At 41.6% G+C, this 27,500-nt stretch overlaps 2 protein-coding genes across 5 annotated transcripts in view; one reads left to right on the top strand and one right to left on the bottom strand.

The window, feature by feature from the left end:
• ARAP2 (ArfGAP with RhoGAP domain, ankyrin repeat and PH domain 2) overlaps positions 1-11,667 on the bottom strand; it is a 126,939-nt gene extending 115,272 nt beyond the window's left edge. For all 4 annotated transcript variants that reach the window (XR_014317470.1, XR_014317471.1, XM_082760165.1 and 1 more), the window contains exons 1-2: positions 11,579-11,667; positions 5,050-6,100 (exon numbers count right to left, since the gene is read on the bottom strand). Coding sequence is in view for 2 of the 4 variants with exons in the window: in XM_082760165.1 (XP_082616291.1) it covers positions 5,050-5,957 (908 nt within the window). In the remaining 2 variants the exon portion in view is untranslated. The remainder of the gene's footprint in view (positions 1-5,049; positions 6,101-11,578) is intronic.
• The window catches only part of DTHD1 (death domain containing 1), a gene marked incomplete at both ends in the record, with an annotated part of 38,529 nt that continues 21,340 nt past the window's right edge, over positions 10,312-27,500 (top strand). The window contains 3 exons of the mRNA XM_082759585.1: positions 10,312-10,399; positions 11,010-11,260; positions 12,050-12,184. Of these exons, the coding sequence (XP_082615711.1) occupies positions 10,312-10,399; positions 11,010-11,260; positions 12,050-12,184 (474 nt within the window). The remainder of the gene's footprint in view (positions 10,400-11,009; positions 11,261-12,049; positions 12,185-27,500) is intronic.

Here is a 27,500-nt window from a genome sequence, read left to right as displayed (position 1 = left end):
AAAGCCACCACCAACAGAAAACTTATCTACATAAACATGACTTTCCTTAACCATTTCCAAAACTTAATACTTCTTGAGATTATCATCATCTTTGTTTTGCTCTCTGTAGGACAGTTAGTGCAAGTAGCCTGCAAATCACAAAGTACCAATTATACACAGATAAACATAATTTTAATTATATTATCTCTTTGTTACAACTGTGGAGGTTAAGACTAACTATTTTCATAAATTAAGTGATACAGGATGTGGTTCGGGCTGCATACTCTTCCCCACCACCCTTTCCTTGTACATAAACAGGATGAAAGGGTGTGATGAGGCAGCAACTTGTCTTGCTGAAGGCTGAGAGACTGGAAAGGTGAGAGCTGAGCCGATTTGTTCTATACACGCCTGCAAATAAAGCGAGGGAGAGAGCTCAGTGGAAGCAGTCAGTGCTTCAAAGTCTTCACTGGCATTCATCTGCTGTTTTTTTTTTTTTTTTTTTTTTAATGTGAATGAAGCTTTTGTTTTCAATCATCACATTTTCTACCCGAGACCTAGCCCTCCCTTTACATGAATACGTCCAAAGTGCTCTACCGTGCTGTTTGAGCCTTGGGCTTCATAGGCTGCTTGCAGAAGTCAATTAAGGGAGATACTTGGCCAAAGGAAGAGATAGAGCAGCTTCTCCCTCCGAAAAGGTGCTCTGTGTGACCACATACAGAGTAGAGGGAGGCAGCAGCACTAGCCTGGAAACCTCATTAGCAATCTCAACCACTTACATGCCCGCAACGGAGTGTGAAGAATACCAGCACTGCTAACTTTCCACTACAGCAGCAGCTGTTTGCACAAAATGGACAGCACCAGGACAGGCACACAGCATCTCTGTATACATGTACATACATACACTGAAGTCCTCTTTCCCTCCCTCCTCCTGCCCCTCCAGCAATGCAGCAGTTTTTCCAGATTTATTTTTGGACTATTTCTTCTCTCCTGCAATAAGCAATCAGCACTGAACAACACAAGCGACAGAGTCGGAGGATGTGGAAAGCCTGGATGTATTTGGTGTTGGTCAGTCTGAAATGTTACTTGGGCACAACAATCAGCTCTGTCACCTGACACACCTGCTTAGCTTTCCCTTTAAAGGCACTGCTGTTCCAAAGGGTGCAACCAGAGCTACAGAGCAACTGCTAAACAACATGGTCCAAGGTAGCTTCAGAGGTTTCCGCATCTCCACGCTTATCTTTAATCTCAGGCTAAGGGCATGCATGTGGTTAGCTCCATCCATTGCAATACTTTCACTTCATCTTAGAGGCATCAGTTCTTCACTTGCATGGGTAAGAAGTAACCAAAAGTACCAAGAGAGGCCACAAAATTTGCACCCTCCTCTGTCTAATCCTTTATTCTGTTCAACGACATTATCGGGAAAATATACTAAAAATTTAAGACTAGTCACTTAAGCATAAAATACAGGGTCTCAGAAGTTCATTGCAAAAGGTTCTGACAGTCTTATCAAGACCTGTTGAGCCAGATTATTTCAATCTTGGAAGATGATTTGCAACCCCCTAGTTTCTGAACTCCTTCAGAAGTTTTTGAAGGCCTTCAGAGCAATGTTTACTACTTCTGTATCAATACTGAGCTCATAATGCTGTGATAAGAAGGAAAAATCTAGCTGGCAAGAACCCAACATTGCTTCAGTGCTGATTATCTGAAAGAGCTAGAAAAATCTGCACAATGATTTGTCAGGAACATTGTATAAGTTTTTGTATGTTTTTAATTCCGCACCCCAGTACTGCAGCGGTGCCAAGTATACTTGCAAAAACAAAGAAAAGCAAGGTACTTCCAACTTCTAAAACGTCACGGTGTCCTACCAGCCGACTGCATGTTTTGTTACAGGTAAGAGCTAGGAGCACAAGCAAGGCACAGGAAAGTAGACAAAATTAGAAGAGGTGCATGCACGTTATTAGTAATAAAAAGTGACAGAATCACAGCACTACAAAGGGCCACAGGGAGACCTACTGTACAAGCTTTTAGTGTTAGAAGGCACTTAAGAGATCATGAGAAAGGCATTTCCTTGCATAAAGCTTTAAGGCCAACATCCATGCATGACAAGAAGGAGATGCTGGGTTTCCCAGTAGATTTCAGTTGGAATTTTCTGCCTCTATGCAGAAAGCCTTCACACAGTATAATAAGGATGAAACCAGCATCTATCAATAAAAACCAGCTGAGAATGTTTGTCTTTCCTATAGGATTGCATAGACATGATCTTTCCTGAGGCTAAAGACACTGCAAGCCACCACTTTAAAGTTATGTATTAATTCTTTGCCTCTAAAAAAAAAAAAAAAAAAAAAAAAACCAAAAAACTCAGCAAGGTTAATCATGAACGTTTCTATGAAGTTTAAGTTCTGTTTAGAAGCTCTGGTTTACTCTTGATCTTCATCTGACAGACTTGCTGCTTGTCCTTCAGGATTTCTACATTGTTATAACTGGAGCATAAAGATGAAGAAGAAAATCTGGAGTTCACAAATCAGAATGTGGAAACGATGTTAGTGACCCAGTCACACATCAGTCTCTAAGACACCAGGATCTGAAGGATTTACTGGCATGGTGGGAACACCATAAGCACAGCATGTTATCTCTACTGGGTGATTGTTTCTCAGAAGAGATAAGAGTAGCTAGTCATTGTTATCTTTTAGCATTAGATTCCCATTTCAGCTCAGCAGGAGTAGCTTTGTTATATGCAGTGGGGATGATCACCCCACAGAAGTTAATGTAAAGCCACTCCCCACTGAAAAGTGTTTATACTTCAAAGTTTCAATAAGCACAATTTCTTGGTGTTTTAGAAGACACTGATTATATATATGTTTTTTTTTTTTTCCAAGTAGATCATGCAAATCTTTTCTTTGTTGCAAAGAATTGTTGCCTCTCCACCTGTTCAACCAGACGACTGTATTAAAGCATTTAATATTAACATCTTTCATTAACCTAAAAGAAACTTATAAATGCTTGGGAAAACTCTGCACTTAGGGCATGTATAAACTCGCTAATGATGTTTCTAACTGCTGAGATATGCAGATGAAAAAGACAAATACAAAACATTCTCAGACACGTCCCTTCCAGGCACAGCTAGTGGTTTAAAAAAAAAAAAAAAAAAAAAAAAAGCACAACCTGATAATTTGGATATGGCTACAGTGACAAAACTTTGCATGTGTCTTTGCATGAGGTTTTTCTTCTCCATAAGACACTTACCAAGCATGACAAGTAAAACTTTACAATTAACAAAATCAAAAATAGCACAATTAAATCTGGGGGAAGATACTTTTTGTGTATACAGGCCATAATATTGTGATCAGCTGTACATTCACTGCCTCTTATTTTTAAAGTATGGTATCATTTGAATGTTATTAATGGAGGTCTGGAGTTACATTGTAACATCAGATCTTTTCCCCTACATTCCATTGCCTTTTTGCAAAACAAGCCACAAAAACTGTTTGTTACAGACAGCAAGTGTTCCTTGCTAGTTTGTAGACTAATTGCAAACTCTGCCATTTTGAAGGAATCAAAATCTACACCCACATCACATGAATATTTTGAAATGAATGCAAACTATGCAATTTATCATAAAGTAACAACCTTTACTGGATGCTCTCCAAGCCAATTTCACCAGTGCTGCACAGAATCCTTATAAGGATTCCATGAATTATGAAAACCTTCCACCTCCATCGTCTAGAAAAAGCCTTTCCAATTGCCAAATAAAATGTCCTTTGACTGAAGATGCATCTTTTTGTCATCCTACAAAATTCCATGTAAGTTGTAGCTGGTTAAAATAAAATAACAATAAAAAAAAACACTTGGTTTTCTTTTTTTTCCTCCTATTTCTTCCTCCTGGAATGCCTCATTAAAAAAAAAAAATATGCTACAAGCATCATTAAAGTCCAAGTTTCACTATATGAATAGTGATAATATTCATATGCTATATGAATACCAGCAGAAGCCAACACCTAACATGACAAACCGGTTGCATTCATTCTCTGCATTAACAGTTAGATGACAACCAGTTTAGAAATCAGTCCAAGAGCCATCCTGAGGAAAATCGTTGCTTTAGATTGACAGCATAATATAATTTTCTCCTCCATGAAGCATCCCATTCTAATTTAAAAGAATATAAATTTTACTGCAGAGTTCTACGCTTTAAGGTTAAGACTTCAAATCATCTTCCTACATCCACATATGCAATCCTGTCTGAGAAATCCTCCTTCATACAGATACATCCTTACAGGACGGCTACACCATACAGCACATTCAACAGGCAAGAAGGCTTTTGTAAATATTGCCTCACTTTTCAGATGAAAGTACCCTAATACACACAGCTGTGCAAAATTTCCTAGATCTTTTAAATCCAAGACTTAGAATAAAATAATAAACCTTTGTTTTCTAAGAACAGTATTTTCTGAAAGGTACAATCTTAAAAGATACTAAAATATAACTTGAATACACAATTACAACAATTTTTATACTTAAGGATGAATTTTTATCCTCTTGAATTTACTGTTTTATAACTATTTTCCTGCCACAGATCAGAATTTCATTAGATACTATTAATGAGATGCTAACCCCAGCATATCAGTAACATTTTGGTTTGGAATAGATTCAACAGCTTTTTCTTTTTAAATCTTGCTTTTGTAACATGTATTTTCATTCTTCCCTATCTGAAGCGTATACAGATTGAGTTTCAAAAATGTTTGATATAGTTGTTTTTAAACACAGGCTATTCCTAAAGCAATGAAGATTCATTTCTCTCAAAGTAAGTAGATGCAGAGATTATAATGAAACACTATTCTAGAATTTCCCTTTATACTCCCATTTGCACTTTTGACTTGCTTAATCCTTCTTAGGATTATTCATGTCAGAGCCAAGCTATTTACAGCACATATAAAAAAAATCCACAGAAAAAGACACCCTTTGCCCATACAGCCTACAGCCCCCTTCACAAACCCCCCCCCCACCAAAAAAAAAAAAAAAAAAAAGTCCCATAATTTCTAAAACAATTCTTCACTAAAAAGAAACAACAATTACCTGGTTGAAGTCTCAACTTTGCTTGATTCAGGAATTTCTGGCACAGGCCGATGTCTTAACATAAAAGACCGACTTGCTCTTGGAAATACTGTCGTGCTGTTTTGTGTACAGGAATCATATAAGTCATTGTTTATCATTTCTCCTTGAAACTTAAAGAATGGAGAACTTGGCTCACAATCAGATAGATCATCCCCATCTGCAAGCATGAGTTGTTTGTTTTCACTGTATTTTGTCTCACATGAATGAGCAAATGAAGAAGGAGGATCACAAAATGCCAAACGGCCAGCCAAGTGCTCATCAGTTTGGTATGCAGCAGCTTCTTCCAATGATGTATCCGGCTGAGCATTCATCTTAATACTTCCACTTAGACTGACAGCTTTTACTATGCTGTCTGAATTCTGGTATAAACCAGAAAAATCCAAATTTGTAATGCTATCATCACTTGCCTCCGATAAGTTTTGCTCTCCAAGTTTGAACCTTTCTTCACCAAAGTAAGCTTCATTAGGAAGTTGCACTGATGATGTTGCAGGTATCAAGTCAGTCTCATCTGCATTTAAATTGCTTACTGGAGAATCCTCATCCACGCACAAATATTGCTTCTTTTCTAAACCTGTCGAGTCTTTAAGTTTTACATTTTCATGGAGAAGTGAATGTCCTTGTCTTTTTGAAAGAGCAGTGTCTAACTGTTTAAGGATCCTTCTGCGGTGCCCTGTAGGCAGCACTCCCATTTGCTGAAGCACACTGTTGTTTATGCCTGTGCAATCTGTCACAATGTTATAGCCATATTCTTTAAAGTTAGGAAGATACTGCCCTAAGTTAATGTTGACCAAGAATTCTTCAATATCAGTGCCGTTGCCTGTGGATGACATGATGGCAGCTTCATTCCGAACACTGCCCCTCACAGTCATATAGAAATATAGTCAAGATGCAGGCATACTCATAGGCAAAGAAGCTCTCTATATTTGTCGGCAGTCAGCCAATGGAAAATGCAATTTCTTTGAGATACTTCAAGTTTCTTTAGTTTCTGATTTTATTTTTTAAGGCTGCAAACCTATGGAAAAGAAAAAGGGTATTTAAAAAGAAAGAAAACTCAGTTCAGAGGTCTGAATTTACTTTAATCTTGAGTAAAATTCTGAAAGGCTCCCTGTTGTTTGTACACTACAATTTTTAAATTGTGCATATATGAAAATTTCAAGCAGGGTAAACAGCATAACCTCTCCATCCTTTTATCTTCTCCTGTACAAAGAGAAGAGCAAAATCAAAGCCTTAGCACAAGTAATAGTTTTAAAACATATAATCCTAGTAGTTACAAGATGTGAACCACTTATCTCCACACAACTTATTATACAGTGCTTGGATATAAATGGTAGAAAAAGTGAACAAAGACCAGAGCTGGAACCCAAAGCTTTCCCATTCCCATGCTGGCACCAATTAACTACAGAGTGCAGCTTCCACTCCTTTATCTTCTGAGCCTTAAGATTTTTAGCACAGAAACAGACTTTCCGCAGGGAAAAGAAAAAAAAAAATCACTGGCTAGAGCATTCCCACCAAGTAAGTGCCATAACTAATACAACAGTTTGCAAAGGTAGAGCCACTTCTGAGAATGTCTGGAGAAAGAAAATAAATAATTTAAGCTGCTACTTTTTTTTAAGAACCACAGCCAGAAAGCTGTGGAGGTGATCAAAACATGCCTCACAGATCAGGCACGTGTTCTTCAAAGAACTGTCAGACAGGAACGCAGGAAACAGCTAAGTGGTAGCTTCTTGGCTTTAGCAAGGAAGCACCTCCTGTGGTCACAAACTGCAGAGGCATAACCAGAGGCGAGTTCTGGCCTCCATGCTAGGGACCTTTGGTACCTCAAGTAACCATGACAGTTTCTCTTCAGTATTTTCCAACTCAGCTCTTGCACACCCCTGATTTCACCCATTTCGACTTTTCCTTCCTTCGTGGCCATATCCAAATCCATAGTTTACAAAATCCAAAGCAGATGGAGAAGCTGCTGTTCAGAAGGTGTTTGAGACAACCTGAAATCATGTCTTTAAAGAAGGTTTAACACCAGCAGCAGACAACAGGTTTTTTTTCCTCCTCCCTCTTCCTGTACAAAGAGTCATTTGGCTTTAGGGAAAGCTGCTGACTGTAGCAGCTGCCCTGGCATGCAGGTACTAGCCTGGAGCAGCCTGGAAGAGAAAGAACAACTTCGGCAGGACAGCGTAGGACCTAAATAGCAGCCTGAAAGAAAAAGATTCACATGCCCAGCATACACCCAAGGTAGCAGATATTAGGTACACCTTATTCTCCAAAACATCTCCTGACTAAGAGGGCACTACTTACGATCTAGAATTGAAGCTTGACAGATTGGCTGCTTTTGTACTATATCAATTGCTCCAATAAAGGATAAAACATCTTCCTATACAATTTCCCTAATGACTTTTGAATAAATAAGTCATTATTCAGCCAAGCAGTCATAAATAAATCTTCATGCCCTGCCTCATTCCCCAAAGACACATACAAACACATATAAATTTAAAATCACATAATCAATGGAGCATAATTGTTATCACCACTATGAGTAATTGTACTCTAGCATTACTATGAATAACTAGTTTAATCACTAGAAGTTTCCTCTTGCAGTTTTGTAACTACTTTTATTACTCCCACACTTTCAGAAAGAACTAATCGAAAACAGGAAAAAACTCTGCACTTACACCATATATACGTGTATATGTATGGCATAGTAAAGAGAAAAAGTTGAATAAACCCACACTCTTCTGGAAGACATACAGATCAGCACATTTATCACAAAAGTTCCATTATTTACAAGAACTCTTTAGATTCTTGCCAATATATTCAACTTCATTTTTTGCGATGCATTTTTATAGCTTTGATCGCTACTTGGCAGACTTGCAAGCAGTGACTTACCACCTTCAATATGAAAGGCATTCAATTAGAGATTTTTGGAGAGAGAACTCCATAGGCCACGTACCAGCCTCTTGAGAGATGAAGTCTGTTAGAGAGTTAACTCTCACTGAGAAGTCATTTTAATTCAAAGAGGCCTGGATTGAGCTACACTGATTAACAAGCAACTTTTAGAATAAGAATTAGATTTAACTTTGTCCTTCCTCAACATGAGCACGTATCTAAACACCCATCATTTCTTTAAAAATTTAAGCCCCCCCCTTCTCAATGATAAAATTCGCCAGTAATACCCATCAGCCATCTCTAAAACCACCAAAATGCATATATAAATACATACTGTGTTAAGGTTTTTTTTATTTTCTTAATTTTATAATTACTACAGAAATAACTAATGGCAGAAGAAAACATCAAGCAGGCACTGTTTCACATACCCATTATGAAAAAAAAAGTACACACACTCACACACATGAAAAACCACCTCCAGTGTTAGCCTATCAATTAAACAATTTCAACTTCAATTTTGGAATACTTTGTCTGTTGTTTCCAGAACTTCCCTGGTAGTTCAGGGTTTTGTGGTGCTATTTAGGGTCCTAAGCCCAAGGTGTTAGCGTTTATTTTCAAGCAGTATCATTCTCCTAATCTCTCCACCTCCAACAGAAAAAAAAGGCACTTAAGTAAGTAGCTTCTATTTACTTACTCACACTCTTTTCCACATCTAAGTATTGTTTTTTCTACGTGCAACAGCTTTGCCAACACCTTAATCTGGAACACCTCCAAACTGCTACTTCAGGAACTCCAATAGCCATGTATCATCGGTTATTTGGATACTCACACATCTCAGTACAAACCACAAAACAATGCACAGGATTACCAAGCACAGAACAAACTTTGTTTCTAAATGCGAAGAACATAATTTCTTTTTGTTCCATATTTTCCAGAATAACACATAGCAGGCCCAGAAAGGAAGAAACTGCTCACTAAGACAGTGTTTTGACCACAAAATGCCAGCAATGCTGGGAGCTGAAGCCAAAGCCATTTTTTTGTTTCAGTAGTTGCTAAAAGTTGCTGTAGTTTAAGCACTTCTAAAGACATGCTATAGATCTGACCCACCTATACAACTCAGTAAATTATACACAAATATTGATTGTGAAACTTACTGGTATTTGTGGATCTGAGGGTTTTGCTTATTTTGGTTTGAATGCGCTTTAAATAAAACAGAACTAAATAAATACGATTCTGTGATACACACAATCAGTGAATATTTTTAACACGGGTTAGAAGATAAATACTTTATCATGTCTTACACTGCATGTTTTATCCTTACTACAGCCTTAAGCTCAAGTGTACAGAAAAAGAGAACTCAAGGACCACCTTATCCAAAATAGTAAACTATTTCAAATAAATTAATATCAATAAAACTTCGTAACTTCAACTGTAGAATAATTCACACAAATACAGTTTGTATAATATTACATATGAAGATGCAGTGATCATATGTATGTGATATATGCCCGTTTGTACATTGACTTTCACATTGGTAACTGTACCACTATGGAAACTTAAGTAAAAAGAAGTCTTAGCGGTTAGTTCACATGGTCACATACATCCTGCAAAACAAAGCTTTTACTCTGAGCAGCAGGGCAAAATAGATCGTCCCATAGTATTAGACAGAAATAAGTATTAAAGAAAAAAAAAAAGAGGGAAATTTTTGATCTTTCTTAAATAAAACTGATTCTAAGGGCGCTGTCATATCCTCTGATATAGAGTCACACAGACAAAAGCCACTCAACACATTCACGCAAATTGGGAGAATGCTATAGTGGGTATATGAAGTAAAGCTTCTTGGAAGACACTTGATTATTCAATTTTACAGAAATATGCGTAAAGTGTCCAAATTGCTATGTGGAAAAAGCAATACAAGGGAATCCATCTGGGCTTCTCTTTTAAGAAAATATGCTTTTGGCATGTGATAAATTGCCATTTGTTTTGGACATCAAAAGCCTTACATGGGATCATCCAACTTTCTTCCCCAGATGACGATGTTTCTCAAACTCTTTTCAAAATGATTTTCCCATCCTTCCTTTTCTCCTCTTACAGAAGGAACTTAGACAATGAGGTAGAAGAACTCAGAGTGGCATACCAGGTCTTTCTGTTTTGCAGAAAAGAGCTGCTACATGGCCTCCAAGACAACATTGGCACAGAAAAAAATACATAATTTTCAGGATGCTTCCTCACATGGAGGAAATGTTCTTGTACCTAACATTTTAAAAAACTGTGCCAATTGATATGGCCTCCATTCCATGATTTTCAAGTTGGAGAAGTCTGCAAGACATCACTGATTGGAAGATGTATGCAGATAAACAAATCTATGCTGAAGCAAGCCAGCCAACTTTTAACAAAACACACAAACAGAAGGCTATAGCTGAATATAGAAGTACTCAAATGAGTGTTTCTCATTACTCAATACTCAAATGAGACTTTCTTCTTCCTTTTTAAGAAAACTACTGATGCCAGCCTAGAGAAATCTTCCGAAGTACACAGCAAGCCAGTCACACTTCCAGTGATGACTTCAACAAATACAAGGAAGTTCAGGCTTGCTCCCAGCTTCTGCTAAACCACACTAAGTTTCAAATAAATGTGGGGTGAAAAAAAAATAAAACAACTGCTCTAGGATTTACCAAGGAGCAGAATTAAATCTGCTGGTGGTCAATTTCACCCTCCCATTGGGCTGGACTGCATACAAACTGGCAAGATTAGCAGGCTTAAGAAGTGTAGATCATTACAGATCTTTCTTTTCGGCATGCTCAAAAAAAAAAAAAAAAAAAGAAAAGAAAAGTCCTCTGAAGTGACCATTTTAAAGGTGTCACTTATTGAATTAGCATTTGGGTCAACACAGAGCAACGTAACCAATGGCAACCAGCACAGTTCCTTGCCCAAAAGCAGCGAAGTGACTTAGTTCAGCACGATTACGAAATACTTTCGAGCACATCCTCCGCTCACATAGTTTCCTTGTTCTTTTTTTTTTTTTTTTTTTTTTATTTCAGAAGGCTTCTGTTTCAGAGGAAAGCTCGGCCACCTTCGCCGCCTGGGAGCGAAGGCTGACGCCGCCAGAAATTCCTGTGGAGCAACTCGCGGCGTCGGGAGCACGGCGCGCACCGGGGCGGCACCGGCCGGGCGCACTCGGGCGAGTTGCTGCGGCGACACGGGGCTGCCACGTCCCGGCTCTGCCTTTCCGATCAATAAGGGCATCCCAGCGCTGTTGCGCTCCGCCACAGCGACTTTCACGCACCGTCCGGTAAAACTCGCAGGCAGCTTAACGAGAAGCCTGCGCCTAACTTCACAGAAAGTACCCGGAGTAAATAAATACACCACAAAGCGCCCTACCTCGGCTGGCATTTACATACGGACCGTTAAAACAATTAAGACGAGAAGCACACGGGCGGGGAAACGCACGCTACCTGCCCACCAGGCTCCATCTCCCCGGCACCCCCCTTACCACGACACCCCCGGGCACCCCTAGCCCATCCCGGGGAGCCTCTCGAGCAGGCCGGGTCGAGCCGAGCAGAGCCGGGCCGGGTGCTCCCAGCCTTGCGCCCCTCGGCAGCTGGCTTACCTCCTGGCGACGAGCAGCCGCGAAGGGGAAGGAGGACACGGCCTAAGACCGCTTGGGCTCCCTCCTCTCCCCCTGCTCGCTCGTTTTCTCCTTCCTTCCTGCCTGCCTCCACACCCCACCCCACCCCCGCGCTGCTCCCCGGCGAGCCGCGCCCGCGGCGCTCCGCTCCCTTCCCTCCCCTTCCCTCCCTCCGGAGGCGGCCGCACCTGGGCTGGAGAGGCGGTGTGCTGCCTCCGGAGCCCGGCGGGGGGCTCGGGGAAGGCTGCCTGCCCCACAGCACGGCCCCGGAGCACGACCCCGGGGTTCTCCTTTACTCCCCCGGGGCGCGGGGCGAGATGGCCGCGGGGCTCCCCCTGGCCTCCCCGCTGCCCTCCAGCGGAGCCTCGCGGGGGGCGCAGCGCCCTCACGCCTCGCTTGGCTGGATGAAATTAGGAAGCTTTAAGTAAAGCGTGTGACTTGCCCCGCTTCTAGGAACTCGCCCGCGCCCGTGAGGTAGTGACACGCTGCCGAAAGTCGCGTTTTATTACACTAAACGAGACCGAAAAGCGCTTTGACGCGCTCCAGCAGCCGCCCCCCTCGCACCGCGTGGGCCCCGAGCTCCTCGAGGTGAGGCTGGGGATGCCCCGGGGGCCTCTGCTGAAACAGCCGAGTTCTACCCCGAAAAACAGGCCAGTAAAGCCCTCCTTGGGAGCAAGTAAACCTGCGTTCTTCTGCCTGCTGCAAAGATTGCTTATTGCATGCTAACTATAGCCTTACTACGTAGCCCGACTCACACCGAGGCTGTTAAAGATCGTCAGAGGCTGAGGAGTGCCATGGTAGTAAAATGAGGTTTCAGATCACAACTTCAAACGTAAGCAACTTTTTCATTCTCCAGTTCCCCACTGCAACAAGTGGAAGGAGTGAAGTTCAGCATTACAGAGCCAATCCTACCCGCGCTCAAACACTTCTGAAAATCCTGCTGTGCACCCTAGCTATTAAATGCCTAAATACCAGTCTACTAAAAAATGCAGTTAATTTAATATCCCAAACTTGTATTATGCAAGCGAATTTTATGGTAAGAAAGTCCTACACCAGTGCAAACTTTTGTTTTTGCTTTTTCTAGGTAGCCTAAAGAAATTCATAATTTTCTTGACCGACTTTCTATTAATCATTTTGCTGAGCCTGGCTCAATGTCATTCCCAATCATTTGCAAATGGACCCATATATTTGCAAACCAAATTGCTGCACAGATGTGACTCAGGTAGGTACACAAACACTCTTTTTGGCCATAGCTTTTCTGGATTGTAATCTAAGGGCTCACAGATTCATCCGATTAGAGATTTGCCTAAAATCCCGAGCTAAGCCTAGCTTCCTTTCAGAACAGTAAGAATGCCAATGAATGCTGACTTAGAAAAGGATTTTTAACCACAGTAATTTAAAATATTTGAAAGATTCATATCTTGAAAACAACAAAAGGCTTGCCGTCTTTGCAAGGCTTACCTTGCCATGCAAGCATCCACTTCATTAGCTGAATTTGCTTCACTGGGCTGAATTTCTCTTTCCTGCAAGTTTTTAGGTATGGCAGTTGAATAATACCTTTGAACTCTTCTCTATCAAGAAAGTCCAAATCCTTCTATAAAATCCGCCTCTCCTTCTCTTCCAGGAGACCCATGTGATTTGCCCATGTAAGTGGACCAGCAGCAGAGACTACAGAAGACAGGCCTCTCGCTGTTTAAAACAGCTGTCACTCTCACACAGAATTCACTAAAAGAGGCTGTCCTCAGCATATTTACATTTGTGCAGTAATAGCATCTTCCCCCAAAGCATAATGTGGTGCTCTGCACCCTGACACGCTATGTTTCAACCAGAACTAGCCACTTTTCTTTTCTTGACCACTAGATGAGAACACAAGATCTGAGATTTTTTTTATTACTGTTTTTTTTTGGGGGGTGGGGGGTGGGAGGGATGCTGTTTTAGCAGTGTAATTTATCAGATTCTAAGAAAGTTCTCAAGTCTCTGGTTTATCTATGGCACACAGTTCTCTGTAATGAAGCACGAAATGGCAGCTTTCTACCATTGTGGTAAAGCAAAACTAAAACTAACTAAATAAATAACCTTTTGCATATATAAAAGGAAACCACAACTTCTTAGTTCTGATGTAACTCAGATATGACATAAAGCACAGTACTATTCTAAGGCTTGTTGATATATTTGAGTTTTGTAAATCTGTTGGCAGGTTTAACAACTGCAGAGATTTTATTAACTGATAATTTCCTTGGCCCATGAGTTTCTATGTTGCTATCATGAAATTTTTTTAGGTCAGTAATGTTTTTTAAGTAGCTGAAGATTTGGTTTAGAAATTCGTGTTAAGTGGAAGTTGCAATACTTTTGCTATGCCCTTTAGAAGGGATTCGTGCCTTTTGTATCCTAAAACACATATGGCCATACAAGAAGGTCATTCATAGTGAACGCAGTAAGTTTGCTTTCCTGCTCAGAATTATGATTACATAAACCTTCAAGATAATCTTGTTTTCCAGCAACTGATATTCATCTGATTATTTTTAATATGATCAGTCCATAAGAATAACCAAGTAAGTCTGTGTTTAACTGAAGATGGAATATCATCTAAATTGTACAGGAGTTTATCCATACAATATGAATGAACCCCAGACTTCCACATTCCATCTGTGTGGTCTGTTATAAGGTAAAGCATATATTTGCTTCACTATTGTTCATTAAGCTTGTAATATAACTTATTCAAACTCGTCAGCCATTTTCCAGTTTTCCAGATATTGTCATTTTTGGATCTGTCTATCTTTAAAACTGATCAGTTCTCTTGCTGTGTATTTTGGATTTAAGTACTCTAACTGCACAAACAGCAAGCTGCTGAGATAAATAAGGGCTTCCTTTATTGATCGTGTACAAGTAGCTCTGATAGTGTACACAAGATTTGGCAGCTATCTAAAAATATACAGAAAAGCTGAGTTTGTGACTTTTTATATAATTATTTAACTGCTGTAAAAACAGCACATACTCTCATTGAATACAGTCTGAACAAGATACAAAGAACAACTTTATAAACTTGGTCTTCTACAATCTTTTCAGTCTTGTTATCTTTAAAGCAGAAGTAATAAAACTCATCCACCAGTCCCTCAAGGTGTTGAGAAGATTAAACTTATTTAGTTTTTGGTGTTTTTAAGCATTATAAGAAATTAAATGTTACCTACATCTCAAACAACCAGCAGATGAATGCCAACCAGCTCTATTATGATTGGAGCTTCAGTACTATTGTTACAGTATTGTTACTAAAATATCATGAAAACTAATCTTGGAAATTAAATCATGTACTGTCATTGTTAAAAGCAGAATTCTAGCATGAGGTAACATTTCACATAGGATAAGACACAAACACACAAAAACAAAACAAAACAAAACAAACACCTGTAAAGACTCAGAAAAAAAAAATTGATAGGACTGTAGTTAAGAATGAGCGCAGGTTTTGAGAAATCTAGGTTCAGTTTTTGTATTTGTTCTCAACTGTTTCTGTGGCTTTGGGATTTATATTGGCCAGTTGTTCAGTGCATTATAACTTTTGTATGTCTCGCTGGACACCAACCTGCGTTTCAACTTAGACCTATAAACTAGTTCAACACATAGCACATTTTTCAAATGTAACTGTGTAATAGTCAATCTGATTTCCAAGAAGCATCGTAGATCCATCATTTGTATTTTCAGACTATCACTTTATAAACTAGTTGATGTTATTCCTTGCAGGTGTGACAGCATAGTCATTGTGGCTTTAGTAATCTTATTTCATTTACATTTGACCTTTATGCAGTCTCTGTTTTCTTAAAACTACCGATGGACTCATGCAGTAGTCCCTTTAAGTTGTTCTGATGTTCATAATGCTGCTTTTGAAACTAATGACATAACACCAATGGAACAATACTGTTTACTGATTAGTTTTACAGCATACTGTTTTGTTTTTTTCTTTCCCTCACCGATGCAGGTGACAGTTATGTTAGAATTAATTTTCTGTCTCATGTATTGTATATCTCACTTGAGTGCCCATGCAAAGTCCCCTGAAGGTAAGAAGCTATTTGGATCAACTGAAATACTCTGAGAATAACAAAAACAGTAATTAGGTTTGCTCCAAAAGCACTTCTCCTATTGCAGTAAGTCAGAAATACTGAATTTGACCTCACTTTCAATGGGAGTCTGCAAAGATGGCAATTCAAAATACATCCTTGCTACAATGTGAGATTTCTGGAAGGTCCACCCACTGCCTTTGGCCAAAGCACACCATACAGCACTTCCCTGGACTAATACCCTCTATGTCCCAGCTCTTAAGCCAGCACCTGAACTTGCAGATACTGCCCTGTGGGTTGGTGACCCCCACTTTCACATACATTTTTATGGGCTTCAATCTGCAGGCAACATGAGAATTTTGCCTGCAGTACTGCTTTATTTAAATTCATTGCTTATGGGGAAGTAAAAGCATCTTCGATGTATAAGACTCACCTGAGTTCACAAGCCTGAAAATGAAAACAGCAGATTTATTCTAGCAAAGCAAGAGGGTTAAGCTCTTGCTTCAAATGAAAGACATATAAAAAAATCAAATTTAAAAAATACCTGACATCAATCTCTCGCTCCAGTTGTCACTTAGGGTTTCTCCAAGACATCTCTCACTAGAAAAGCTGCAGGGGCAGCTTCAACACTTTGTTTTCAGAGTGCCTGTGTTCGGTGTGGGACCTCATCCTGCCACTTCTGTCTCTCATTTATATTTAACAGTTTTCTAGTGGCTTTTGAATACAAATGCTGCTTCAAAACGTGGTAAATTCTTTTTATTTCCTTGCTATTGCTCTCATTTACGGGACCTTGTTACCTTGACATAACTTCCTGTCATCTTTGAAAAATCTAATGGAGCATTCTTAAATATATTTGAAAATGAATCCCTCTGAGAAACTTTCCTACACATCAGAGCAGTAACTTCTCCCATATTCAACTTGTGTGCTGTTGACTGAATTGTAATGAATCATTAGGTTTTATCTACATAGCACTGGTTTTCTCGCATTCTACAGAAACCACATATGGCACATTTAAAGATGCTGTTAGTTTTAAAGGTCACTCTTTCAAATACCTCCTTCCCACTTTCATTTTACTTGTTCCTTGCACAAATTTGGCATGGAAAGTAATGAAGCATACTAGACATCATAGAACTATTTTTAGGGAAAAACTTTCCAAAGTACAATCACAGTTAAAATTGCATATACTTCAATATAATTTCATGTTTTTTCTTTAGGTCTGGTGAAACACATTATATCTCTTATGTTTTCTCTTTCCCCCCAGACAAACAAACAAACAACTCTCCCGCACACACAGACACTTCTAATGCTATTATAGAGACTAAACTGGAGGCTTACTGTATGTATAAATAATACTTCAGTAGAAAACTTTTAATGAAGAAACCCCATCTGCGCAAGAATAATTTCCTGTTAAGTTACTAGGTTAAGGCTGAGAAGTATCAGGAAATTACATGAAATGGGCTTTAGGTAGTTAGTTAAAGTCATTTGATTTTCAGTCTCTTTCCTAAATAACAAATTGAGTGACAAGCTCAAACACAAAATGCTAAAAGTAGCCAAGCCAAGCTGGGGAGGCAACCTACTCACAGCATGCTGGAGAGGTTGATGTTGCAGCAGTGACTGGTCAAAGATGTTGCTCTAATCACTTTACTGTGAAGTATGTTACACAAAACTGTGAGACCAAACTTCAGTTGTTTCAGGCAAACAAAGGATGGCATAAGTATTCTGCCCAAAATCTTGAATTTGGTTGCTATTTTAGAATCAAAGAATGGTTTGGGTTGGAAATCTCAATCAAATAGCTTATAAACGAGCTCTGCTGAAATAGGTCACACTAAGCCACTTACATCCGGATTGACCTTGCTACTTTTTCACCTTCGTGTGCTCAGCAAATTTTATACTTCTTTTAAAGATTGCATTGTACCAAGGGTATCTCTTAAGAGCAATGAGGTCTTAAGTCCATTGTTGAGGAGAGCAGTATAACTAAGAAACTTTATCATTAGGAAAAGAAACAGCATCAAGTGAAAACAACACTTTCATGTCATGTTTCTATGATCTCTCCCTTTCTAAAGTTTAATTAAAATTGCAATTAAATAAGTGTCACCTCAATATTGGATAGGAAAAACTACAGTTTTTCTTATATAATTAAATACTAACATTAAGACAACATCAATCATGTTTAATAACTACAAAATATTATTGCTGATCACATCAAAATGCATTTTTCTTTCAGGAATTAATTTTTCCCAAAGGTTATAATCAGGTTATTACTTAATCTTATAAAATGAGACAAACAGCAAAGAGGCTGTGGAAATTATGAGCTTCTCCAGGTAAACAGTTAATCATGCTTCTGGCCCCTCAGAGACGCTGGTAATCTTGTACTTTCCTTATGAAATAAGTGGAAAGCCAATGTATCACACAAAGGCTTGATTTAAGATACCTCAATTTTGTATGCACAAATAAAAAACTTATACAAGATCAAAAGTTTCACTACATCTTTTTGCTTTATGCACACTGTTATGGAAATCAAATTACATATTCTGCTCAGCTACCACAGTACAAAACTTACCCCTTACTCCAGAATTCTGAGCAAATGCTCAGAATTCTGGAGGCCTTATCAGTTCTTGAGCACAGAGTGAAATGAAAAGGAAATAAATGCAAAAATAAAGGAAATTCTAGTTTAAATTAATGAACTAAAACCATTCATTGCCATTTCTACAGTACACCAAAGGTCTATGTGAGCACAAAAAAAAAGATGTAATGAAAACTGATTAGAGTATTTCATTCTATAACTAGGGAAAGGCCACTTTTTTTCTTCTTATCTGCCATCTAAACTCACTTCTCTTGCACTTTCAAGAAATTGTCCATTGTAAGTGAATCATCAGTAAAAGTGGTTTGTATTTCTTTCATAAAACTGAGGTACAGGAAATGCATATTACAGCTCATGCTGGATTCCAGGCAGAGTAGGTTTCCAGCTAAATCAAGACTATCTCCTGTAGAAGAATGCACATAGGACAATATAGTGTATGGATTTGAGAAGTATGTATCGCTATTTTTATCTTCCCTTTCATTCTTAGATTTTTCAAGTACTGATTAGAGGGACTAGAAGTTCCTCTTGCCACTCATAGTTATATATTGCTATTTTTATCTTCCCCTTCATTGTTCTCAAATTTTGTAGGCCTATGTTCAAGTACTAAAGGACAGATTAGATGGCATAGAAGTTCCTCTTTCTACCCAAAAGTCACCAAAGATGGTGAGAACTCATAATGCTGAGTCCCAGTCTGCAATCTTGTCCTATTTTTGCTGGGAGAGTTAATTCTTCTCACAGTAGCTGGTATGATGCTATGTTTTTGATTTACAATAAAACAACAATATTTTAGCTGTTGCAGAGCAGTGCTTACACAGAGGCAAGGACTTTTCAGCTTCTCATGCCAGCATGGAGTCTGGGGGTGCCTCCCATGGTATTCCATACCATCTGACGTCATGCTAAACAATATATAGGGGTGGCTACCCAGGGTGGGGGGGCTGGCTGTTCGGGGGTAGGCTAGGCATCAGTCATCGGGTGGTGAGCAATTGTATTGTGCATCACTTGTTTTGTACATATTATTATTATTACTACTACTACTACTATTATTATTATATTTTCTGTCCTAATAAACTGTCTCTACCTCATCCCACAGGCTTCAGTTTTCTCGTTTCTCTCCCCCATCCCAGAGAGGGAGAGGGGAGGGTGAGCAAACGGCTGTGTGGTGTTTAGCTTCTGGCCGGGTTAAACCACAACACCTACGGCCATGGCTATGCACAGTTTGGCACAGATCATGGTTAGCATGTTCTAGAACATGATCCCATGTTCTGCATGTTACCTCAGCATAGCTGAGGATGGCTTGGTTTCTCTGCATTGTTTACCTGAAACCTCCACAGAAGCTAACATAAATGTAAAGGCAAATTCAGAGCCCACAGCATCATTTAGCACAGGCTCTGATTTTCCTACCTACTATACGCTGGAGCTTTGCCTTTCATACCATTAGGCTCATCCACGCTGAATCACTGGCATTATGGCTTAACATCAAGTATTGGGACAGCACTAGAAAAGATATACCTTTCTAATCATACTTTTTTTTTTTTTTTTTTTCCCCTGTAATTACATATTCCAAGGTGATTATGACTTCCTTCAAAGCATCCAGCACTGGTCATTATGGTGTAGTGCTAAATGGGCCACCCACGAGAGCAAATAATGTAATTCCTATGGCACAGTACATCTATGGCACCATCTTTGTTTCTCTTACACTGTAATTATCTTCTCACTTGGGCCTTAGAATACAAAAGACAAGAAAAAGAAAGATTAAACCTTTATACGTATTTTTTACTATGAAAAGATCAATAAAAACAGCAAAATGCATTTATTGTTAGGTATTGAACTTTGTATTATACACAGAATATAAAGATAGAATTTACTTTGTCTGCATCACACAGTCTAATCTCTTTTCCTAGCAGAGCAAAGTCCACTTTGTTATCAGCTATGCAGCATTGTTAAGGTATTCTGAAAAGAACATGTACATTCATCTGCTAAACGATAATAACTGTATTTAAATGTATACTTTGATCCCTATTTTTCTAAATTGTATATGTTTTTCCTCATACGTCCAAGGCCATTATTTAAAATGGATGTGTGTGTTGGGTCTGTCTGAGCTGGAGTCACCTTTTCCCTACAGCAGCCTACACAGTGCTGTACTCTGCACTCGTAGCTGGAACAGCACTGATATCACTCCAGTGTTGTGTCTATTGCTGCATAGTGCTGGCACAGCATCAGGACTCCTTCCAAGCCCCCAAGAGCCAGCAGGCTGGGGGTGGGCAAGTGATGGGGAGGGGACATTGCTGGGGCAGCTGACCTAAACCAACCAAAGGGATATTCCATAACACCTGATGTCACACTCAGCAATAAAAGGGGGGGGCTCTCGTGGGGGAGGGGGCTGTTCCTCCTGAACAACCACTACGCGTTTGGGGCCCTGCTTCCCAGGACGTGGCCGAACACCGCTCGCTGATGGGAAGTAGAGAATAATTTTTCCTCTCTCTGTGCTTCCGCGCGGACTGATTGCTTCTTTTGTCTCTGTTTTTTCCTCCCATTCCCTTTCCCTTTAATTAAACCTTTCTTATCTCAAACCTCGAGTTCTCTGTGTTGTATTTTCTCCCCCTTCCTCTTTGAGGAGAGGGGGAGTGAGAGAGCGGTTGTGGTGGAGCTCGGCTGCCCACCTGAGTAAAACCACCACAGTCCTTTTTGGCGCCCAACGTGGGGCTCGAGGGTTGAGATAATAATAGCATTGATTGAAGTATTTACAACTAACATATTGGTAGTCATAATGCTCGGTTTTCTGGTAATACTTTTCTGTGTGGATATGTTGTATATAGCCCACTCTCTGTTTTCTTTTTTCCTTTACATCCGATCGGAGAAAGTGTTGAAGTCTGTGCTTGTTTTTTTTATCATGTTGTGCTGTAACATACTGGCCTTCAGTTTTGTTTGGTATTCAGACCCGGCATTGTTATCCTCCTGGTCTCCTGGAGATTATCTTATTGAAAATATTAGGAATTACAGTGCCTTCTACTTTTCTCCCTGTGGGCTAATTACAGCAGCCTTTCAGTATCTTGGATACCCCTGGTCAGATATTATCCTCCTATCACTAGGTCTAGTGTTTGTCATCTTCCCCAAAGTAAAGCAATTTATTAAGAATATTATTCAAGGACCTGTCCCCAGACAAAGTTGTGGGTGGCAAGGTGTGTGGGGGGATTTGGGCAGGTACCTATCACGGTTTTCTCCTCCAATGGTTCTAAATTTCACCCCTGAACAAGTACAAAATCCAAGAAAACTGGTGGAATGTTTGAAAGACGTATGCCCTGACCCTGGCAATACTAGAGAACTCCACCAGCTGGCTGCACTCTGCTGGGGTCTGGCTTACGCCTATCAGATGTCAATTAACATTGCCCAGCACCCTCAAGGGGATAGGGAGGTTCCTGAATTTGATAATGAGACAGCACACACTGTGACCACCCTAGAGGACCGACCATCTATGGTATCAGTCGCCCCTGTAGTGAAGACGAAACAGTGGAAACGGAGATCAGGTCGTTTAGTAAGGGAAGAAGCTCCTTCTACGGATGAGGGAGAAGAGGAAAAGGCAAGTGGCTCTAAAGCAGCGTTATCACGGCAACATCGCGAAGAAGAGACTGAAATCATAGATGAATCAGAAACTACTCGGTCTCTATCTCTGAGTGAGCTGCGAGAAATACGGAAAGACTTCAGTCGCCATCCAGGTGAGCACATCCTCACTTGGCTGCTTCGATGCTGGGATAGTGGGGCCAATACCCAACAGCTAGAAGGCAACGAAGCCAAGCAGCTGGGATCCCTTTCTAGAGAAAGACTCATTGATAGAGTAATTGGAAGAGAGGCACAAGTTATCAGCCTCTGGAGGCGAATCCTAACAGCAGTGAAAGAAAGGTATCCCCACAAAGAGGATATTGTCTACCAAGTAAACAAATGGACCACTATGGATAAGGGCCTCCAGCAGCTGCGGGAATTAGCTGTGCTGGAGATGCTTTATAGTGATTTAAACAACGCCCAGGCACCTAAAGACCCCGATGAAGTGCAATGCACAGCGTCCATGTGGCGGAAGTTTGTACGAGCTGCACCCCCAACACATGCCAGCACACTGGCAGTCATGGGTTGGGACGAGGGGATGGGGCCAACTGTGGATACCGTGTCCAACCAGCTTCATAAATATGAAGAAAATCTCTCTCCCCCAGTACGGGGCTGCATTTCAGCTGTGGAGAAACTGTCCCAACGGTTAGATGAACACATAGCTTCGTCCTCACCTAAACGGAAAAATCTTTCGGCCATCAAGCGCCAGCAGTCCCCGGCTCAAACAAGGGAGAATCCGGGACGCACACCGCGAGGTACCTTGTGGTTTTATTTACGTGACCACGGGGAAGATATGAGGAAGTGGGATGGTGAACCGACCTCGGCCCTAGCTGCTCGGGTACGTGAGCTACGGAAAGATACAACAGCAACAAAGAGGGCCCCTAGGAAGATTGCTGCCCCAGTTTCTGTTGAACAGTCCCCCAGAGGCAGTAGAAGGAATAGTATTACTCCTGACCCTGATGAAGAGATTTCTGCTTCACGTTTGGAAGAAATAATTGATAGATACTCCGACCAGGATTAGTGGGGCCCTGCCTCTGGCCAGGTAGAGGAGAGGGACAACCGGATTTACTGGACTGTGTGGATTCGATGGCCTGGCACACCGGAACCGCAAAAATATAAAGCTTTAGTGGACACAGGTGCACAGTGTACCCTAATGCCGTCAGGCCACCAAGGGGCAGAACCCATCTCTATCTCCGGAGTGACGGGGGGATCCCAAGAGCTAACCATATTGGAAGCTGAAGTGAGTCTAACTGGGAATGAGTGGCAAAAGCACCCCATCGTGACTGGCCCAGAGGCTCCGTGCATCCTTGGCATAGACTACCTCAGGAAAGGGTACTTCAAGGATCCAAAAGGGTACCGGTGGGCTTTTGGCATAGCTGCCTTGAGCACAGAGAAGATTAAGCAGCTGTCTACCCTGCCTGGTCTCTCACAAGACCCTTCTGCTGTAGGATTGCTGAGGATTGAAGAACAGCAAGTGCCAATTGCAACTACAACTGTGCACCGGCGGCAATATCGCACCAACCGAGACTCCCTGATTCCTATCCATGAGTTAGTTCACCATCTGGAGAGCCAAGGAGTGATCAGCAAGACTCATTCACCTTTTAACAGTCCTATATGGCCAGTGCGGAAGTCCAATGGCGAGTGGAGGCTAACAGTGGACTATCGGGGCCTGAATGAAGTCACACCACCACTAAGTGCAGCAGTGCCAGACATGCTGGAACTCCAGTACGAACTAGAGTCAAAGGCAGCCAAGTGGTATGCTACAATTGATATTGCTAATGCATTTTTCTCTATCCCTCTAGCAGCAGCATGCAGGCCACAATTCGCTTTCACTTGGAGGGGCATTCAGTATACTTGGAATCGACTGCCCCAGGGGTGGAAACATAGCCCTACCATCTGCCATGGACTGATCCAGACGACACTGGAACAGGGGAACGCTCCTGAACACCTGCAGTATATCGATGATATCATCGTATGGGGTAACACAGCAGAAGAAGTTTTTGGGAAAGGGAAGAAAATAATTCAAATTCTTCTGAAAGCTGGATTTGCCATTAAACAGAATAAAGTCAAGGGACCTGCACAGGAAATCCAGTTCTTGGGGGTAAAATGGCAGGATGGACGTCGCCACATTCCGACGGATGTGATCAACAAAATAACAGTTATGTCTCCGCCAACTAGCAAAAAAGAAACACAAGCTTTCCTAGGTCTTGTGGGATTTTGGAGAATGCATGTGCCAGGCTATAGTCAGCTTGTGAGTCCTCTATATCGAGTGACTCGAAAGAGGAACTCTTTCGAGTGGGGCCCCGAGCAACAACAGGCCTTTGAACAACTCAAACAAGAAATAGCTCGTGCAGTAGCCCTTGGGCCTGTCCGTACTGGACCAGCTGTGCAAAACATACTGTACACTGCAGCTGGGGAGCATGGGCTCACCTGGAGCCTCTGGCAGAAGACCCCAGGAGAAACTCGAGGCCGACCTTTGGGGTTCTGGAGCCGGGCCTATCGAGGATCAGAAGCCAATTACACCCCAACTGAAAAGGAAATATTAACAGCATATGAGGGGATTAGAGCAGCTTCAGAAGTTGTTGGTACAGAAGCACAACTTCTCTTGGCCCCACGGCTACCTGTGTTACATTGGATGTTCAAAGAGAAAATCCCCACTACACATCATGCAACCGATGCTACGTGGAGTAAATGGGTAGCGTTAATTACACAGCGGGCTCGAATGGGGAAACCCAATCGCCCGGGAATCCTGGAAGAGATTATGGACTGGCCAGAGGGCAGGGATTTCGGAGCACCGACAGAAGAAGTAACGCGTGCTGAAGAGGCACCACCATACAATGAGTTGCCAGAAGACAGAAAGCAATATGTGTTGTTCACTGATGGATCCTGCCGTGTGGTAGGGAGCCATCGGAAGTGGAAAGCTGCTGTGTGGAGTCCCACACGACAAGTTGTGGAGGCCATGGAAGGGGAAGGTGAGTCAAGTCAGTATGCAGAAGTGAAAGCTATACAACTGGCCCTAGAAATTGCTGAAAGAGAAAAGTGGCCGGTACTGTATCTCTACACTGACTCATGGATGGTGGCAAATGCGCTATGGGGGTGGCTGCGACAATGGAAACAGAACAACTGGCAGCGCAGAGGTAAACCTATCTGGGCTGCTACCCTGTGGCAAGATATTGCTGCCCGGGTAGAAAACCTGGCTGTAAAGGTACGTCATGTAGATGCCCATATGCCTAAGAATCGTGCTACCGAAGAACATCAGAACAACGAAGAAGTAGATCGAGCTTCAAAAATTGAAATAGCTCAGGTGGACCTGGACTGGGGACGTAAGGGTGAACTGTTTGTAGCTCGATGGGCTCATGAAACATCAGGACATCTGGGGAGGGACGCCACATATAGATGGGCTCGTGATCGAGGGGTGGACCTGACCATTGAGGCCATCACACAGGTTACCCATCAGTGTGAGACCTGTGCTGCAATTAAACGAGCCATGAGGGTAAAGTCTCCCTGGAACAGGGGGAGATGGCTTGGATTTCGATATGGTGAGGCCTGGCAGATTGACTACATCGGACCACTTCCACAAACCCGCCAAGGCAAACGGTACATACTCACCATGGTAGAAGCAACTACTGGGTGGCTGGAAACATACCCTGTAAACCATGCCACAGCCCGAAACACTATCTTGGGCCTGGAAAGGCAAGTGCTGTGGCGACATGGTACACCGGAGAGAATAGAGTCTGACAATGGGAGTCACTTCCGAAACAATTTGATCACTTCCTGGGCCAAGAGACATGGCATTGAATGGGTGTATCACATCCCTTATCACCCACAAGCCTCTGGGAAGGTTGAGAGGTACAATGGACTGTTAAAAACTATGCTGCGAGCATTGGGTGCTGGGACATGGAAACATTGGGATATAAATCTACCAGAGGCCACTTGGCTAGTTAACAACAGGGGGTCTGAAAGCCGTCCTGGTCCTGCTGAAACAAAACCCCTACACACTGTGGGAGAAGCTAAAGTCCCTGTAGTGCGTGTGGGGAAGTGGATGGGGAAGGCGGTGTGGGTTGCCCCTGCCTCGGGAAAAGGCAAACCCACTCGTGGGATTGTCTTTGCCCAAGGACCAGGGTATACCTGGTGGGTAATGCAGAAAGATGGGGATATCAAGTGTGTGCCTCAAGGAGATTTAACACTGGGAGAAAATTAATCTGTCATCCAAGTTATGTGTTGTAGGAGGACACTGCAGAACCAATGACAGGTCAACTTTGCAAGGAACCGGGCAAGTGCAACACTGATGTGAGCTAAGCTGGTGCTGGTGTCAAGAAAACCAACTTCGCCTGCCCTGAGTGACCACTTTGACAGATGAAGGCGAAACCATCAACAGTTCTTATGAGCATTTTGGGAAAAGACCTATAGAATAAAGAGAAGTACAGACATAAAAATGCTTCAATGAACAGAAAACAATGGTGATGAGAACATCTATATACTAAACTGTACCTGATTGTGACACAAATGTTATGGAATAAGGGGTGGAAGTTGTGTTGGGTCTGTCTGAGCTGGAGTCACCTTTTCCCTACAGCAGCCTACACAGTGCTGTACTCTGCACTCGTAGCTGGAACAGCACTGATATCACTCCAGTGTTGTGTCTATTGCTGCATAGTGCTGGCACAGCATCAGGACTCCTTCCAAGCCCCCAAGAGCCAGCAGGCTGGGGGTGGGCAAGTGATGGGGAGGGGACATTGCTGGGGCAGCTGACCTAAACCAACCAAAGGGATATTCCATAACACCTGATGTCACACTCAGCAATAAAAGGGGGGGGCTCTCGTGGGGGAGGGGGCTGTTCCTCCTGAACAACCACTACGCGTTTGGGGCCCTGCTTCCCAGGACGTGGCCGAACACCGCTCGCTGATGGGAAGTAGAGAATAATTTTTCCTCTCTCTGTGCTTCCGCGCGGACTGATTGCTTCTTTTGTCTCTGTTTTTTCCTCCCATTCCCTTTCCCTTTAATTAAACCTTTCTTATCTCAAACCTCGAGTTCTCTGTGTTGTATTTTCTCCCCCTTCCTCTTTGAGGAGAGGGGGAGTGAGAGAGCGGTTGTGGTGGAGCTCGGCTGCCCACCTGAGTAAAACCACCACAATGTGAAAGCTCTTTTTTAAGGACTTTTTGAATAGTTAAGAGAATATAGTTAAAAGTAGAAGTAACTCAGGTATATAAATTGTTTTAAAACAAAGTCCAGCATGGAGTCAATTTTCTACTGTATTTCTTTCTTGCTGATGTAGGTTTGCTAAAGAGTAGTATCACTCTTCAAAATATCAAAATTCAATGGAGAACTAAGCTCTCAGGATGAATGCACAGCTCTCTTGTTATTAGTTCTTTCACAAAATGCAAATAAAAAAAGAACCCAAGAGCTGAAAATATACAATTTAGAAACAATTTTACATCTACCGCAATTTTTTTTGCACTTACTTCTTTCACATTGTCTCTTGATTATTTGAATTTTCTACCCTTTATATTACCTACCCAGGCACAGGGCCCTATTTTGACAATGGGGTTGCAGGAGGACACCCACATGTCTCTTTCCCTGTGAGTCTGTTGTAAGACTATCCACATGTAATAGTAAACACAATAACTGTGCCTTCATCTTACCCCTAAGAGCTTGATTCTTTTTCAGCTAAAGGATAGAT

Source organism: Aythya marila (assembly GCF_965140915.1).
Source record: "Aythya marila genome assembly, chromosome: 4".
Classification (NCBI taxonomy): Eukaryota; Metazoa; Chordata; class Aves; order Anseriformes; family Anatidae; genus Aythya; species Aythya marila.
This window is presented reverse-complemented; position numbering and strand designations above follow the sequence as displayed.